General features: G+C 35.1%; 1 protein-coding gene and 1 pseudogene across 3 annotated transcripts; one reads left to right on the top strand and one right to left on the bottom strand.

The window, feature by feature from the left end:
• Positions 1-1,335: 1,335 nt before the first annotated feature.
• LOC102628309 (zinc finger CCCH domain-containing protein 14) lies at positions 1,336-3,867 on the bottom strand. 3 transcript variants are annotated; one of them, XM_006492805.3, is made up of 4 exons: positions 3,684-3,867; positions 3,451-3,528; positions 3,001-3,052; positions 1,336-2,362 (listed from the first exon to the last, which is right to left on the bottom strand). In XM_006492805.3, the coding sequence occupies exons 2-4, from the start codon at positions 3,521-3,523 to the stop codon at positions 1,615-1,617; spliced, it is 873 nt and encodes a 290-aa protein (XP_006492868.1). In that variant the 5' UTR covers positions 3,524-3,528; positions 3,684-3,867; the 3' UTR covers positions 1,336-1,614. The 3 variants fall into 3 exon arrangements, with proteins under 3 accessions (XP_006492868.1, XP_006492867.1, XP_006492866.1); XM_006492804.4 differs by having other exon boundaries at positions 3,451-3,535; positions 3,684-3,865; XM_006492803.4 differs by having other exon boundaries at positions 3,451-3,593; positions 3,684-3,864.
• A 964-nt stretch (positions 3,868-4,831) lies between these two features.
• On the top strand, positions 4,832-14,961 carry LOC112496123 (probable aspartic proteinase GIP2; annotated as a pseudogene).
• The last annotated feature ends 1,685 nt before the right edge of the window (positions 14,962-16,646 follow it).

Genomic DNA, 16,646 nt, shown 5'->3' with positions numbered 1-16,646 from the left:
GTTTTTTTTCCTTCAGCTTCTCAAATTTATTCGAAAGGTACTGTTGGTTAAATTGTATATAATTGAGGAGCTTGTGAGTTTTTAGTTTTTAGTTTATTTTTAGCACTAGTGCCTGCATTTTGTTATTTAATGAAAAAGTAATATTTTGATACGCGCCGATTAATTTTGAGCAGTAATGAGAAACTACTTTATGGGCTTTTAAAATTTTGAATATTTGGTTATTTTTTTTTACTGAAGTTGTTATCAGTGATTCTCTTTTAAATGGTTTCCCTATAATATTATTCAAAATTCAAAATAGAATTCCATTTATAATGTTTGCCCAAGGATAAAACATACGTAAATATTTTACTTACATTAAATATTAGAATTTTTAAGTACTTTATATAATCGTGACACATGTTTGTCTGTCAAGAAATAATGAATCAAACTATTACAAAAAAAATATTCAGCATCAATAACTTATCTTGTTTCACAATACATTAAATAAACATGTGGTGGGCAAAAGGAAAATTTGGTGAATGATCTTGATTCACTTTGCAAATGTTTGAAGTATGACAACCCCTAGTCTTAATTCATTTTGAAATCTGAAAATAATTTTGCTTTGATGCTGATTTTGCTTCCCGTTCATTCCATTCCCCTACAAAAACATGCAACAAATTAGCATTTTTTTTCCAGAGGAATGTAGTTGTGAACGGGAAGCAAAAGGAGCATCAAGGCAAGATTGCCAAAGATTTGATTTTACAGGCGGATGGAGTTGTGAATGGGACGACGAAGGAGCATCAAAATGAGATTACCAAAGATTTGCGTAGACACTTCATTCAATTAGTTATTTTTATCTTTCTATAAGTAATGTTTCTTAGTTTCATGTTCTTGAAATTTAGAAGAGAGAAGAAAAGTTTTTCAAACCAGAGGAAATACAGAGAAAGGAAGGGAATTGTTTGACTTTTAATAAACTTTTTTTTTTAAGTTAAAAAATTATTGATACATGTCAAAAAATAATTAATTAGTAGTTCTGCATTTTCAGATGACATGGAATATCAGATTACCAAGGGGAGAGCAGCCACGCTTCTTGCTGCCATCGAACATACGGTCATATAAGACCTCTGTGTCTCCAAAAATGACTTTTTGCCTTTTGCATAAACCCCGAATGGTCTTTTAAAAGATCAAAACTGCAAAGCTCAGTCCCATCCAACACGGTGTAATGTTTGAAAAGAAAAGCGCATGTTCTGTAGCTTTTTCTTTAAGCTCGTATAGTCCTGGGGAGAATATATTCAATATAACCAAACGCAAGGAAAATTGTTATCGCCAGCACTAACTAAACTCACCGTCACAGCATTAAGGCATCAAAGTTACAAAACATAAAATCATCTACTCCCAAGAAAATTACAAGGCAGAGGCAGCGCACAAGAATACTGGCTTTCAAGATTGCAAAAATGCTGCTAATTGAAGCTGCAATTGTTGTAAAATGGAAACTAGCTGGCAAAATTTTCAGGCACCACGATCTTTGTTAGTCACTAAGTCACATTTCACAGCCAACATTACAAAACAGAACTATCTCTAATACAAGACTGCAAAAACAGGCTTAGGCCAAATGGCATATAACTGAAACAGTCCTTAAATCGCTGTTTTCCGCAACTCCACAGCCCCATGTGCAAAATGACATCTATCTCCGAAGGTGCAAGATCCTTTGGCAAAATTACCGCATAGCTTTGTTTTAAAGTTGCTACTTAGAGGATGAGCTGCGCTTCCTGCCGTTGCAGGGTTCTTTGCATGAGCAGGACCGATTCTTACAATTAGTTCTCTCACCATAGCACTGGCTTGCTTGATCTGCTCAAAAGAACCTTCAAGCTCAATGTTCCTGAGATTGGGATCCGCCTCGTGATCTCGGATGGAAAGCTTAGCTCCTGTTTGGCGACAGATTTGCTTAGAGTTGACACCACCCTTCCCAATAATGGCTCCAGCTAGGGAAGCATCTACACTGATTTTTGCAGTAGCTGAGGCACCGAAGCTAGCAGCAGGTCCTGGTGCAGGTGGTGGCTCATATCGACCACCCATACGACCTGGAACAGCTCCAAAGGCGCGCGGATCATCGTGGGATATAGCAATGGGCTTGCCAAGTTCCCATTCACCATGTGCGAAATGGCATTTGTCGCCAAATTTGCAACCTTCAGCAGAGTTTAGCCTGTTGCACATTCGGGATTTAACTACAGTGGGACCATTAGAGGCAGGTGGTGGCACAGCCATATTTCTGGATGGTGCAGGAACAGCTTGTGGTAGATTCATCATCTGGGCCACAGCATTGTAGCCACCAGGAAAATAGTGCAAGAAATGGCAGCTCTCACCAAATGGACAGCCGGCAGTGCTGCATCCAAAGAAAAACAAAAATCAGACGAATAAACACTGAATGGCCACCAAACTAACTATCAGTACCCATAGGCGCAAACTACATACATCAGGAACCCTAAACCCAAATATAATTTAAATACCCAGAGGACCACTTATCAAAGAGGGAAAAGAATATATATGGTTCTAAAAAGCTAAAACATGCCGCCATTTTCCAAAAGTAATGCAACTTATAGGGAGCTGAAATATCCTCTTTCCTCAGCTGAGACGACAGAATTCTCACATACCTTACTCCTGTTATGTTTCGACAGATTACCTTGTCTGTATACTTAAGAACAAAGTATTTGTCTCAATAGCAGTGATCATATACTACAAGCTGGATGATTAAGATTAACGAATATCTTAGTCGAGGAAACAGGGTACAGATCATTGTATAAATTAGATCAACGTATATAGAGTGCCTTAGCATCAGTAGTTATACTCATTATCTTTCTGTACTTGGTTCTCACTTCTATAAACCTGTATAAAAGCTAAATAATTTCATTAGTGCACTTGGAAAAATTTTTATCTTGTAAATTTATTACTAATAAATTGTAAAAACCAACATATAGGTAGTATCCAATCCACAGTACTTATTAGATGGGTGGAGATCTGAACCTGAAAAACTTGGTGCATGGCTTCGATTTGCTTCCTACACCAGACTCTGATTCTGTTGCAAAACATTAATTACTTTTTCTTAGTCCAAGTTTCTCCAGATTCTTCATAAAATTAATCTAGGATATACTCATCATTAAATTCTTAAAACCCTTCAGGAAACCATAATTAAATTCATAAATTGAAAAATTAACACGGTTATATTTCTAAATTTTAAATGTAACAAGAAACTCGAACCACACGTTCCTTCAAAACTCCCAGTTAAAATAACCTACAAATTACTTTAAAAAAAAAAGAAGCCATAAAAAATTAGTTTTCTTTAAACTCTAAAGGCGACAAAGCGCTGAACTTTCTGTTCAAATGAACATATTCTTCACAACAACTAAACAGAGCTCATAATAAATAAATAAATAAATAATCTATTTTAATGAAGAAAGATTATGAAAAACGAACCATGCTTTGATTTCTTGAACACGCCATTAGCATTGATGCCAGTTTCAGGCTTCGTTCTCTTTCGTGTATCCATCAGATCTAAATCCTATCAACAAAGCAAAATATTAACCCTTTTCGCTAGACACCCAGATCGAGTAATTTTGCTGAAACTCAATGAAATGAGAATATTTAGAGAAAGAGTGGACAGCGAAAGCAAAAACCCTAACCCTAATTGAAGGGTTTATGGAGCTTACAGTGTTTGGACCGTCGGGGGGCAGGCGAGAGTGATAAGTGAAAAGAGTTGAGGCCGGAAATAGTTAATAATTAATTGCAAGGTATTTATAATTTTATTATTTTGACGCAAATAATATTTATATCTTTATGATTTTTCGTTTTTGGTTTTTCCTAAAACAAAAAAAAAAAGTTTTGAGAAAATTAAATGGAGTTATTTCCGGATCTGTCAGCCGCACGCGCGCTCCCTACAGATTGCACGTCGGCTCCTTTTTACTTTCTTTGTTTTTTTTTTATATAGGTCGGTTATGTTACGCAATTGCTTTAGAATAAATGCACTGGGATTTGGCCCAAAAGCCCATTTTTATTGGGCCATTTTTTGGATTGGTTTTGGGCCCTCCTTTAAAACATGATCCTATCCAATTTCTTTTACAGGAAAAGCATTAGTTCTTCATGTAACCGGAGATTCATCAACTCTTCAATACGTGGCAGAAATTTGCGTCGTAAGTGTCGTTTTGGTCGTGTGTTGCGTGTTGTCAGTACAGTAACTCTCACTGTTGATCGGGACTGATTCGGTGTAATAAATACCAAATCAATTTTACACCTGCAACCAACTTGTCAAATATTATGATTCTCCAAAACGACATGTTCGTACGAGTCTAATTTTTCATATTTGAACTTCATTTTACAACGCATTCTTTTGCAAACCTTCCCTTCATCTGATTACGTCGTTGGGAGTCAAAATCGATTAAAATCAATGGACATCTTACCCCTTTGAGCACATCTTTGCTGCCAATGGAAGATAATCTTCTACGGTTTGATTTGGCCACAGCAAGGCTCTTCTCTCTTGTTCCGCCAAATTAACTTGTTCCAATTTCAATTCTAAGTCTAGTGCTTAATTAAAGAACCTTTATCTTTGTATCATTTATTGGCACTTATTTCGTCTTGTCTTGAGATTAATAAACTGGAGGCATACCATATTACATCATATGTAATTTCTGATTAATTTTCGTGAGGCTTTTCAATTTCATGAGACAAATTTGAAGGATAAATAAGAATTATTTCTCCAAGAAAGTTAGAGAAAAATCAAATTACCGAATCCCCCTTGAATTAAAAAATCAAAATACAGTTTACTTAGGAAAACAAAAAGTAATTAACAATATCAGCAACAATGTCTCTCAGATACAGTTTCCTTCTTTCTTTATGCTATCTTATTGTTATCTCTGTATCTCCCATCATAGCCCAAAAATCATTCCGCCCCAAAGCCCTGGTTATTCCAGTGGTAAAAAGACTCGGCCACTCTTCAATGTGTTACCGAGATCAAGCAAAAAACTGTTGGGGAAAAATCAGATTTTTAAATTTTTATAAAACCTTTTAAGGACCGCTCTCATATAATATATAGGAATTTGTAATCTAGAAATCGTACCTTGAAAATCCGAGTTGGCTTTTTCCACTGAAGTGATTTAGGCTCCTAGATCACGATCCGTCACCACCACGCTTGTTAGATCACGAACTGTCACCAATGATCTTCCAGGTTATGATTCAGGTTCGATTTGCACTTGACGTGTGGGCGCCTTTATCACTACCAAAGCAACTAGTACGCGAAAATTTCTCTCAACAATAGAGAGAAAAATCTTATTCTCCGATTTGTATAAAGTGGCTTCTCCCTCTTTCTTTTGAGAAAATAAGCATTATATATCTACCTTTAGTGAAAACCCTAGGCTCCAAATAATGCCCAAAATAAAACTCATGTTACTTTTAATTTAATAGGGGACCCACCATATAAAATAACATAAGACCCCTTACATATAAGCTAATTAAATGGAGCCTCCCACTAAATGATATATTTAGGCTTTTGACCTAAATAACTAATTATCTTACTTATTAGTCCAGTAGTGTTGCAGTCAATTAAATGAGCTAACTCGGGAATCATTTGGGAACATACAATAGTGGCTATAATAATTAGGCCTGTAATTAAACTAGCATAATTATTTAATTCCAAATCTACTCCACTAAAAGATTGGAATTGACCTCCATAATTGTATACTCAAATAATAATTCGTCGCAAGCCACATTGATTTTTTTACTGCACAATCCTTTGTACCACATCATTAATTAAATCGATATCTCAACTGTCCAATCAGTTTAATCACATCTTGTTCCTTGATACTTACTGGTTTTCTCTAATGATCATTTTCAACATACTAAATATGTTGACACACTCTGGCCAGATATTTCTATGATTAAGTGTCGAAAACCCATCAACAGATGTGTTGTACAAATTCTATATTGTTAATCCACAACTCCAATACTCATAATTGCTCCCACCAAGATACTGGGTAATTTAGACTACAAGTACGTGTCATGCCCATTGGTAACTCAAATGGAACAACAATTACAATCATGAAATCATAATTAACTCAAGATTAAGATTACAGTAAAATCAATGCCTATGAGATTTAATAAGTCTGACAGTTATTACAAAGTTAATTAAATCTCACATGTGATCATGTTCAATGTAGTCGTACTACATCAATAAATTCATACATGATTAAGACAAATCATTCAATGAATTTATTACAGTCTATACCTAAATAAAGTGTCCAACTTTATTTATCAACTGCGAACTAAATTTATTTAATCATAAGATAACTTATTTTTATGTCTTCTGTGAATCCACATGGTGATCACATAAATACATATAATATGATTAAATGGACTTTAATCCAAATATTAATGCAATTAAGATATTTGAATAAAATACCTCATTTATTTTATTAATCAGAAAAAAATATTTATTATAATTAAATAAACACATATGCTTTTAAAGAGCATACTTTCCCAACAATCTCTCACTAGCTCTCAAAGCATATTTGGCATTTCACGCATGCCCATGGATTCTAAGTGCAAGTTAAAAGGTTTCCCAGGTATGGCCTTAGTAAAAGGATCTGCTAAGTTTTGCTGTGACGCAATCTGAGTAACCTCCACATCACCTCTCTGCACTATATCCCTCATAAGATGATACTTCATCTCAATATGTTTTTGTTTCTTGTGGTTCCTTGGTTCCTTAGATTGAGCTACCGCACCACTATTATCGTAAAATAGTTTCAGGGGTGCAGTTACAGCAGGTACCACCTCAAGATCTTGTAGGAACTTGCGGAGCCATACAGCTTCTTTTGTAGCTTCGGATGCAGCCACATATTCAGCTTCAGTTGTGGAGTCTGCGATACAAGATTGTTTCACACTCCTCCAACTGATAGCTCCACTTCCCAGTGTAAACACATAGCCGGAAGTTGATTTTCTGGAATCCTTATCTGACATAAAGTCAGAATTAGTATAACCCACTGGAATGAGTTCATCACCAGAATACACAAGCATATAATTTTTAGTTCTTTTCAGATACTTCATTATATGCTTGACCGCATTCCAGTGTTCAGGTCCAGGATTAGATTGATATCTACTAACCATCCCTACCGCAAAACAGATGTCTGGCCTAGTGCAAAGCATGGCATACATAAGACTTCCCACAGCTTCTGCATAGGGAACTCGTCTCATTCTCTCTATCTCTTCATATGTTTTAGGTGATTGATCCTTAGAGAATGTAATTCCATGTCTGAATGGTAATAAACCAGTCTTGAAATTTTTCATACTAAATCTAGCCAATATATTATCGATATAGACCGCTTGAGACAAGGCTAAAGTTTTATTCTTCCGGTCTCGTAGTAACTTGATACCAAGAATATTTCCCATGTCTTTCATATCAAATTGTTTTGCTAACCAACTCTTTATTGTAGTCAACACTCCTATATTGTTTCCAATTAGGAGAATATCGTCTACATAAAAAATTAGGAAGGCTATAGATTTTTCTTGAATTTTCTTGTACACATATGGTTCATCAATGTTCTGAATGAATCCAAACGATTTTATCGCTTGATCAAATCTGATGTTCCATGACCGGGATGCTTGCTTCAATCCATAAATGGATCTCTGCAATTTACATACCATGTGTTCTTGGCCTTTTTGTATAAATCCATCTGGTTGTTGCATGTAGATGTTTTCTTGAAGATGCCCGTTAAGAAATGCAGTTTTGACATCCATTTGCCAAATTTCATAATCTAGCACTGCAGCAATGGAGAGCAGAATGCTGATGGATTTAAGCATAGCAACCGGAGAAAATGTTTCCTCATAATCGATTCCCTCTTTTTGAGTAAACCCTTTGGCTACTAATCTTGCTTTAAATGTTTCCACCCTTCCGTCAACTCCTCTTTTTCTCTTGTAAATCCACTTGCACCCTATAGGTTTTATCCCATTTGGTGCCTCTACAAGTTCCCAGACTTTTTTGGAATACATAGATTCAATTTCTTGATTCATGGCCATTTTCCAAAATTCAACATCTCTATATATTAGAGCTTTGTTGTAACTAGTGGGATCTTGTACATGTTCAACTGAGATAGCCGTATAAGTTTCTCTCAAAAGTATGTATCTCGCAGGTAACCTAGTTACCCTCCCACTATGACGAGGTTCTAAAAGTGATGGTTGTTCAGGGTTAATCCTGTGTTGATCATCTGGTTGTTGCTGTTCTTCTTGTTCTGTAACAGGCGTTGAAAGCTGAGTATCAACCTGATCACCTGAGAGTTCTTCAAGTATTACTTTAATCTTAGGTTTGAAGTTATTCATATAGTCTTCCTCAAGGGAAGTGAAATGTGTGCTCACGATCACTTTCCTATCTTGAGGATTATAAAATAAACTTCCTCTTGTTCCTTTGGGATATCCCACAAACATACAAACCTCAGAACGTGAATCCATTTTGTCTACCTTTGGTTTCAGCACATGTGCTGGTGATCCCCAAATACGGACATGTCGTAAACTTGGTTTGCGACCTGACCATAATTCTATTAGGGTTTTAGGCACTGACTTAGATAGAACTAAGTTCAAAAGGTAAACTGCAGTTTCCAGTGCTAGTCTCAAAAAAGAGATTGGTAATGACGAATAACTAAGCATAGATCTCACCATATCCAAAAGAGTTCTATTTCTTCTTTCAGCTACCTCATTTTGTTGTGGTGTTCCCGGGGCAGTCAACTGAGATACAATCCCATTTTCAACCAGATACTCTTTGAAATCTCCTGAGAGAAATTCACCACCTCGATCAGATCGAAGTTTCTTTATGTTCTTATCTAATTACTTTTCTGTCTCAGCCCTATACTCTTTGAATTTCTCAAGAGCTTCAGACTTATGACGCATCAGATAAACATAACCGTATCTTGAGTAATCATCAGTGAAAGTGATGAAATACTCATAACTTCCTCGAGCTTGTACATTGTTTGGTCCACATACATCTGTATGTACCAATTCAAGTGGTATTGTTGCACGTACTCCTTTGGCCGATAATGGCCTTTTGGTCATTTTCCCTTCTAAATAGGATTCACAGAGTGACAATGATTCATTTTCTAATGGACCCAAGAGCCCATCTTTGATCATTCTCTGTATCATATTTTGGTTTATATGACCCAAGCGTAAATCCCAGAGGTAACATTGGTTGGAAGAAATATTTCTTTTCTTAGATAAATGTGTATGCTCATCATTATTTATTACTGTGTCATGCATATAATGGATCATTGGACTTAAATGATATAAATTATCTTCCAATGTACCAGAACAAATAAGTCTCTTATTATGAAAAATAGAAACAGATGATCCAAAATTTACAGTGTACCCTTGCTTTGACAAACAAGCTACTGAAATTAAATTCTTCTTAATGTCTGGAACATAAAGACAATTATTCAAAACTAAAGTCTCATTATTAAAAGATAATAAAACAGATCCAGTCTTCACTATTGACACGAACTGTCATGTCCCTAACTGCAGCTTGATGCTTCCTTCACTTATTTTCCTGGTTTCCTGAAACCAATAAAATGAATTACAAATATGATTAGTTGTTTCTGAATCCAACACCCAAGTGTCAATAGGATTCTGAACTAAACATGCCTCAATTACAAAAAGATTTCCCATACCTAATTTCACAATCTTAGGGCAATCATTTTTCTAGTGACTTTTCTGTCCACACTTGAAGCATTTGCCTTTCGGCTTGCCATCTTGCTTGGTAGATGGTCTCTTTTTCCCAGCTTTCTTCTTACCTTTTCCTTTCAGCTTAGGCCCAGAAGACGAACTTTTTTCAGTAATATTTATGATTCCCAGAGATTTCTTAGCACGATAGATCTCTTCAGCAGAATGAAGTTCGTTTATCAATTCAGTTAAGGTCATGTTTCTTTTGTTCATGTTATAATTGACCTTAAACTCCTTGAATGTTTTTGGCAGAGATTCTAGCACCATGTCAATCTTTGAGTTATCATCGATTTGTGCTCCCTGAATCTCAGCCTCATTCAAATAGTCTATCATTTTGAGAACATGATCATGAACTCTTGTCCCCTTCCCTATTTTACTGTTCATAATTCCTTTCAGCGCTGCTTGTCTCGCAGAGCGAGTACTCTGCCCGAACATCTGTTGGAGACTATCCTTGATTTTAGTGGCAGTCTCCAAGTTTTGATGTTTAGTCTGCAGAATATTAGATATCGAGGCTAAAATGTAGCACTTTGCCATTTCATTGACCTTTTGCCATTTCTCATAAAACCTCCTCTGATTTCTATGAGTATCATCTGCTGGAATTGGGGGGCATGGCTGGGTTAAGACATATTTATAATTTTCAGCAGTCAGGACAATGAATAGATTTCTTTTCCAATCTATATAGTTCTCTCCAGTGAGTTTGTTTTGACTCAGAATAATAGTAAGTGGGCTCAGGGAAGACATTTTCTGAAAAATAAAACATCCATGCATAAATAATTTGAAATAATATTCACAATAAATGACAAAAATGCATTTTAATTTATTGTAACAATAATCTAGTTCCGTTTTGACAAGCTATCCGGTGGGGAAGTCATGTCTATACTTATTAGACCCAATTACCCATTGGATTATTTACTTTCACGTAGAGATATGATAAATAATTATTGTTATCCTTTTGGGCCTAAATTTGTTAACAGAGCTTCGTTGGGAAGGTTAATAACAAATTTTAGTTGAGTGTATAACCATTGTTTCAATCTAGATATTTTTCATATCAATAGTCACCGTTGAGGTGAACAATCGATTAAAAAATATTTCAATTTTATCTTTGAAGAAGTTCATCAAATAAAATATCTAATATATATACCCTCCGAAGGAAGCATCACCGTATCATGAAGTCGAGGTATATATATAATTTTATTATTGAACTAACAATGGAGCCCGTGGGAAAATTATCTTGAATTTTTCCTCTCCCACTCAATATTTTAAAATTGGTTTTTCCTTTTAAAACATACATATTGTTAATTGCATGCTTCCTATAATATTATCTAAATGATATCTAATATTATTAAGCATAGGCAAATTTCAAACAATATAATGAAATTCATTATTAATGAATGACATGTATCATTATGCATAGAGTGGCACTACCTATTCTATATGACATGTTATCATGACATGTTATCATCCATAACAAAACATATAGAAAAATAATTAAATAATCTTAATTCATGGCTTTCCTAATAATGAAAAATACATTAACTCTAAGCCTAATCTTCATTGAGCTTCTTGTCAATGTCCATCTTTCATAAGCTTGTCTTTGTTAATGGACTAGGGGAAATTGGGCATTTAAATTTATAATTGGTCCAATTTTTAATTTTGAAAGGAAATAAATAAATAATTAAATTTTCTAGTAAAATAAAAATTTTGGACCAAAAATAAATTTAATGTATTTAATTTTGTCTATGCATTTTAATCCATTAAGCCCAATTGAAATAATGTATTTAAGTTTGTCTATGTATTTTAATCCATTAAGCCTAATTGAAATTGGGCCTAAAACTAGGATTCATTAAACCCAAAACTGTTTTTGGATTTAAATACAAAAAATTAAAAAAACTTTCTGCCCAAATGAAAAATTATGGAACCATAGGGACCTCCATGATAAAAACCATGTAACCTTAAATCCTTATTTTTCTTCCTCTCTTCCCCAGCCGCCATCTCCAAAAAAACTAGCCGCTGTTCATGATTTTCCGAGGCCGATTTGACCATCACCGCTGTACGGGAAAACTACCAAACGACATCCTCCGCTAGCAGCAACCGCCTGCAAGTTTCCATCCCCGGAGCGCGCACTCACGTTGTTGGCAGTGCTGCTGGTCGCGCGCTACTGCTGCGCGTGGCTGCTGGCCGCTGCGCTTGCAGTGCGCGCTTGCTGGCAGCATGTGCTGCTAGCCGCGCGCTACTTACTGCTGGTTCGTTGCCGCAGTTTCCCGCAAGTTTCTGTAATTTTTCAGTAATTAATTTACAAATTTCCTAGGCCAATCTTAGCTTACAAAAATTCTATAACAATAAAATAAATCAAGAGGGAAACATGGTGATGAAAAGCCACCCCTCTTGTTACAGATCCAAAGAAAAAATACATCGTAAAATCTAACCATTAATTAAGACAAACCATAACATGCTTTATTCATATATTAAACAAATAATATATATCTGAATAAAATGTGCCACTCTAATACATAAATTTCAGGATTAATTTCATACGAAATTCTTATATATTAATATGAGATGGCTCTGATACCAATTGTTGGGGAAAAATCAGATTTTTAAATTTTTATAAAACCTTTTAAGGACCGCTCTCATATAATATATAAGAATTTGTAATCTAGAAATCGTACCTTGAAAATCCGAGTTGGCTTTTTCTGCTGAAGTGATTTAGGCTCCTAGATCACGTTCCGCCACCACCACTCCTGTTAGATCACGATCCGTCACCACCACGTTTGTTAGATCACGAACTGTCACCAATGATCTTCCAGGTTATGACTCAGGTTCGATCTGCACTTGACGTGTGGGGGCCTTTATCACTACCAAAGCAACTAATACGAGAAAATTTTTCTCTCAACAATAGAGAGAAAAATCTTATTCTCCGATTTGTATAAAGTGGCTTCTCTCTCTTTCTTTTGAGAAAATAAACCTTATATATCTCCCTTTAGTGAAAACCCTAGGCTCCAAATAATGCCCAAAATAAAACTCACGTTACTTTTCATTTAATAGGGGACCCATCATGTAAAATAACATAAGGTCCCTTACACATAAGCTAATTAAATGGAGTCTTCCACTAAATGATATATTTAGGCTTTTGACCCAAATAACTAGTTATCTTGCTTATTAGTCCAGTAGTGGTGCAGTAAATTAAATGGGCTAACCCGGGGATCATTTGGGAACATATAATAGTGGCTATAACAATTAGGCCTGTAATTAAACTAGCCTAATTATTTAATTCCAAATCTACTCCACTAAAAGATTGGAATTGACCTCCATAATTGTATGCTCGAATAATAATTCGTCCCAAGCCACATTGATTTCTTTACTGCACAATCCTTTGTACCACATCATTAATTAAATCGATATCTCAACTGTCCAATCAATTTAATCACATCTTGTTCCTTGATACTTACTGGTTTTCTCTAATGATCATTTTCAACATACTAAATATGTTGACACACTCTGGCCAGAGAATTCTATGATCAAGTGCCGGAAACCCATCAACAGATGTGTTGTACAAATTCTATATTGTTAATCCACAACTCCAATACTCATAATTGCTCCCACCAAGATACCGAGTAATCTAGACTACAAGTACGTGTCATGTCCATTGGTAACTCAAATGGAATAACAATTACAATCATGAAATCATAATTAACTTAAGATTAAGATTACAGTAAAATCAATGCCTATGAGATTTAATAAGTCTGACAGTTATTACAAAGTTAATTAAATCTCACATGTGATCATGTTCAATGTAGTCATACTACATCAATAAATTCATACATGATTAAGACAAATCATTCAATGAATTTATTACAGTCTATACTTAAATAAAGTGCCCAACTTTATTTATCAACTGCGAACTAAATTTATTTAATCATAAGATAACTTGTTTTTATATCTTCTGTGAATCTACATGGTGATCACATAAATACATATAATATGATTAAATGGACTTTAATCCAAATATTAATGCAATTAAGATATTTGAAAAAAATACCTCATTTATTTTATTAATTAGAAAAAAATATTTATTATAATTAAATAAACACATATGCTTTTAAAGAGCATATTTTCCCAACAAAAACCCCTCAAGTGCCTGTAAAATTAATTGTTCATGTTGGCGGTAACATCCTCTGGGTTTGATTGCAAGAAAGGCTATGTGTCCTCTACCAATTAAACAGCCCATTGCGGCTCAGCACAGTCCAATCTTGCTAATGCTAAAGCCTGCGGAGGTGGCATATGTGGCGCTGGCCCGGAGAACCATTTCAAACACTGGCACATTTGGTGACATACACATAGATGTTTTGTCCATCCAATCTACCAACGGCCATAACCCTGGTAGAGCTGTGACGGTGCCAAATTTTATCTTGCTTTGTGGGTCGGAATTTGTCTTACAAGGCCTTGCTAATGGCGTTGTGGGTATTGCTGGCCTTGGAAGGAGTAAAGTTGCATTGCCTTCACAACTTGTTGCTTTTAGCCTCAAAAGAAAATTCGCACTTTACTTGAGCCCTTTTGGTAATGGTGTCATCATCTTTAGTGATGGACCTTATGACCTTAATTTTGATGTCTCCAAGTCTTACATATACCCCATTTTTCATCAACAAAATAAGCACTGCCTCAGGTTTCTTAGGCGAGCCTTCCGTTGAATACTTCATTGGCGTCGCGTCCGTTAATGTTAACGGAAAAGCAGTCCCATTAAACAAAACATTGCTATCTATTGATAACGAAGGTGTTGACGGAGCAAAGATCAATACTGTTAATCCTTACACAGTCCTGGAAACTTCAATCTACAAGGCTTTCGTTCAAGCCTTTGCAAATGCCATGCCTAAAGTCACCAGAGTGTCTCCTGTGGCGCCATCTAGGGCGTGTTTTAGATTGCAAGACATTGGTTTTACCCGTATAAGGCCATTTGTGCCTCAAATCGATCTTGTTTTGCAGAATAAGAACGTGGTTTGGAGTATCCATGGACAAAACTCAATGGTGTAGATTGGAAATAATATGTTGTGCTTAGGGTTCGTGGATGGAGGAGTAAACCCTCAGACTTCCATTGTCATTGGCGGGTGTCAACTGGAAAACAATCTGCTTCAGTTTGATTTAGCCACTTCAAGACTTGACTTCAGCAATTCACTGCTGTTCGAGCAAACCACTTGTTCAAACTTTAACTTTACATCTAACATTGCATAAGAATTTTAAGTGTGTGTGTGTGCGTGTCTATATATATACAGTACGCACATGTTTGTTCACTTATTTGTGCATTTGATGAATAAAATGGTCATGATCACGGTCATGGACCCATGATGATATAACGGTCAGACCAAATAATGTATCATATTGTTCTTTATTTGCTCAATTTTATTGTTATGAGAATATACAAAAGCTATTTCAAGTATATACAAATGCTACGAATTTTGGGGATAAGAATATCTACGACTATGATCGTACCAAATTGGGAGGCGCCCCCCCAGAATTCATTTATATTCTTCTTACCCATTTTGGTGATTTGAAAGATTTTGTGATGAGTCATTTCTTTATCTATATCTACTGGGTCCTCCACATTGTTTTCATCTAGTAGCTCCAAGTTTAGTAGCACATAGCTTAGATATAGGGATGGCAAAATCTTCTATAGGTTTGCAGTTTCACGGGACTATTGGAGAAAAATCAGTTTTTTTTAAAAAAAAATTATAAAAACTTTTAGGATCTATCTCATACAATATAAGAATTCGTAATCTAGAAATCGTACCTTGAAAATCTGATTTTACTTTTTCGCTAAGTTAATCAAGGCTCCTAGATCACGATCTGTCACCACCACACCTGTTAGATCACGATCCGTCACCAAATAATATTTCGAGTTATGACTCATGTTTGATCTACAATTGACGTGTGAGCACCTTTATCACTGCTATAAGTAACTAGCAAGAGAAAATTTTCTCTCAAAATTAGAAAGAAAATTTTTTTTTCTCTGATTTGTATAAAGTGGCTGCTCTCTGCTTTTGGGAGAAAATAAGTCATTTTATATCTCTATCTAGTGGAAACCCCGGGCTCCATATTTTAATATTTTAATTCTATTAAATCAAATTTGATTTAAATTAAAAAATAATAAGCCACAAGTAACGTTACTTGTTCTTGACTTCTTGTGTTATAAGGGCCCACCTTATAAAATAACACAAGACCCCTTACACATAAGCATATTATATGGAGTCTCCCACTAAATAATATATTTAGGCTTTTAACCCAAATAACTAGTTATCTTGCTTATTAATCCAATAACAGTGCAGTTAATTAAATGAGTTAACACGGGGATCATTTGGGTACATACAATAGTAACTACAATAATTAGGCCTATAATTAAACTAGCCCAATTATTTAATTCTAAATCTACTCCACTAAAAGATTGGAGTTGACCTCCATAATTATATGTTATCTAGGATAGTGTACTCGAATAATAATTCGACCCATACCACATTGATTTCTTTACTGCACAGTCCTTTATACTACATCATTAATTAAATCGATATCTCAACTGTCCAATCAATTTAATTACATCTTGTTCCTTGATACTTACTGGTTTTCTCTAATGATAATTTTCAACATACTAAATATGTTGACACACTTTGGCCAGAGAATTCTATGATCAAGTCATCAAGAGATGTATTGTTCAAATTCTATATTGTTAATCTATAACTCCAATACTCATAATTGCTCCCATTAAGATATCATGTAATCTTGACTACAAGTATGTGTCGTGCCCATTAGTAACTCAAATTGAATAACAATTACAATCATGAAATCATAATTAACTCAATATTAAGATTACAGTAAAATCAATGCCTATGAAATTTAATAAGTCTAATAGTTATTACAAAGTTAATTAAATCTCATAT

This window comes from Citrus sinensis, chromosome 6 (genome assembly GCF_022201045.2).
Source record: "Citrus sinensis cultivar Valencia sweet orange chromosome 6, DVS_A1.0, whole genome shotgun sequence".
In the NCBI taxonomy this organism is placed as follows: Eukaryota; Viridiplantae; Streptophyta; class Magnoliopsida; order Sapindales; family Rutaceae; genus Citrus; species Citrus sinensis.
This window is presented reverse-complemented; position numbering and strand designations above follow the sequence as displayed.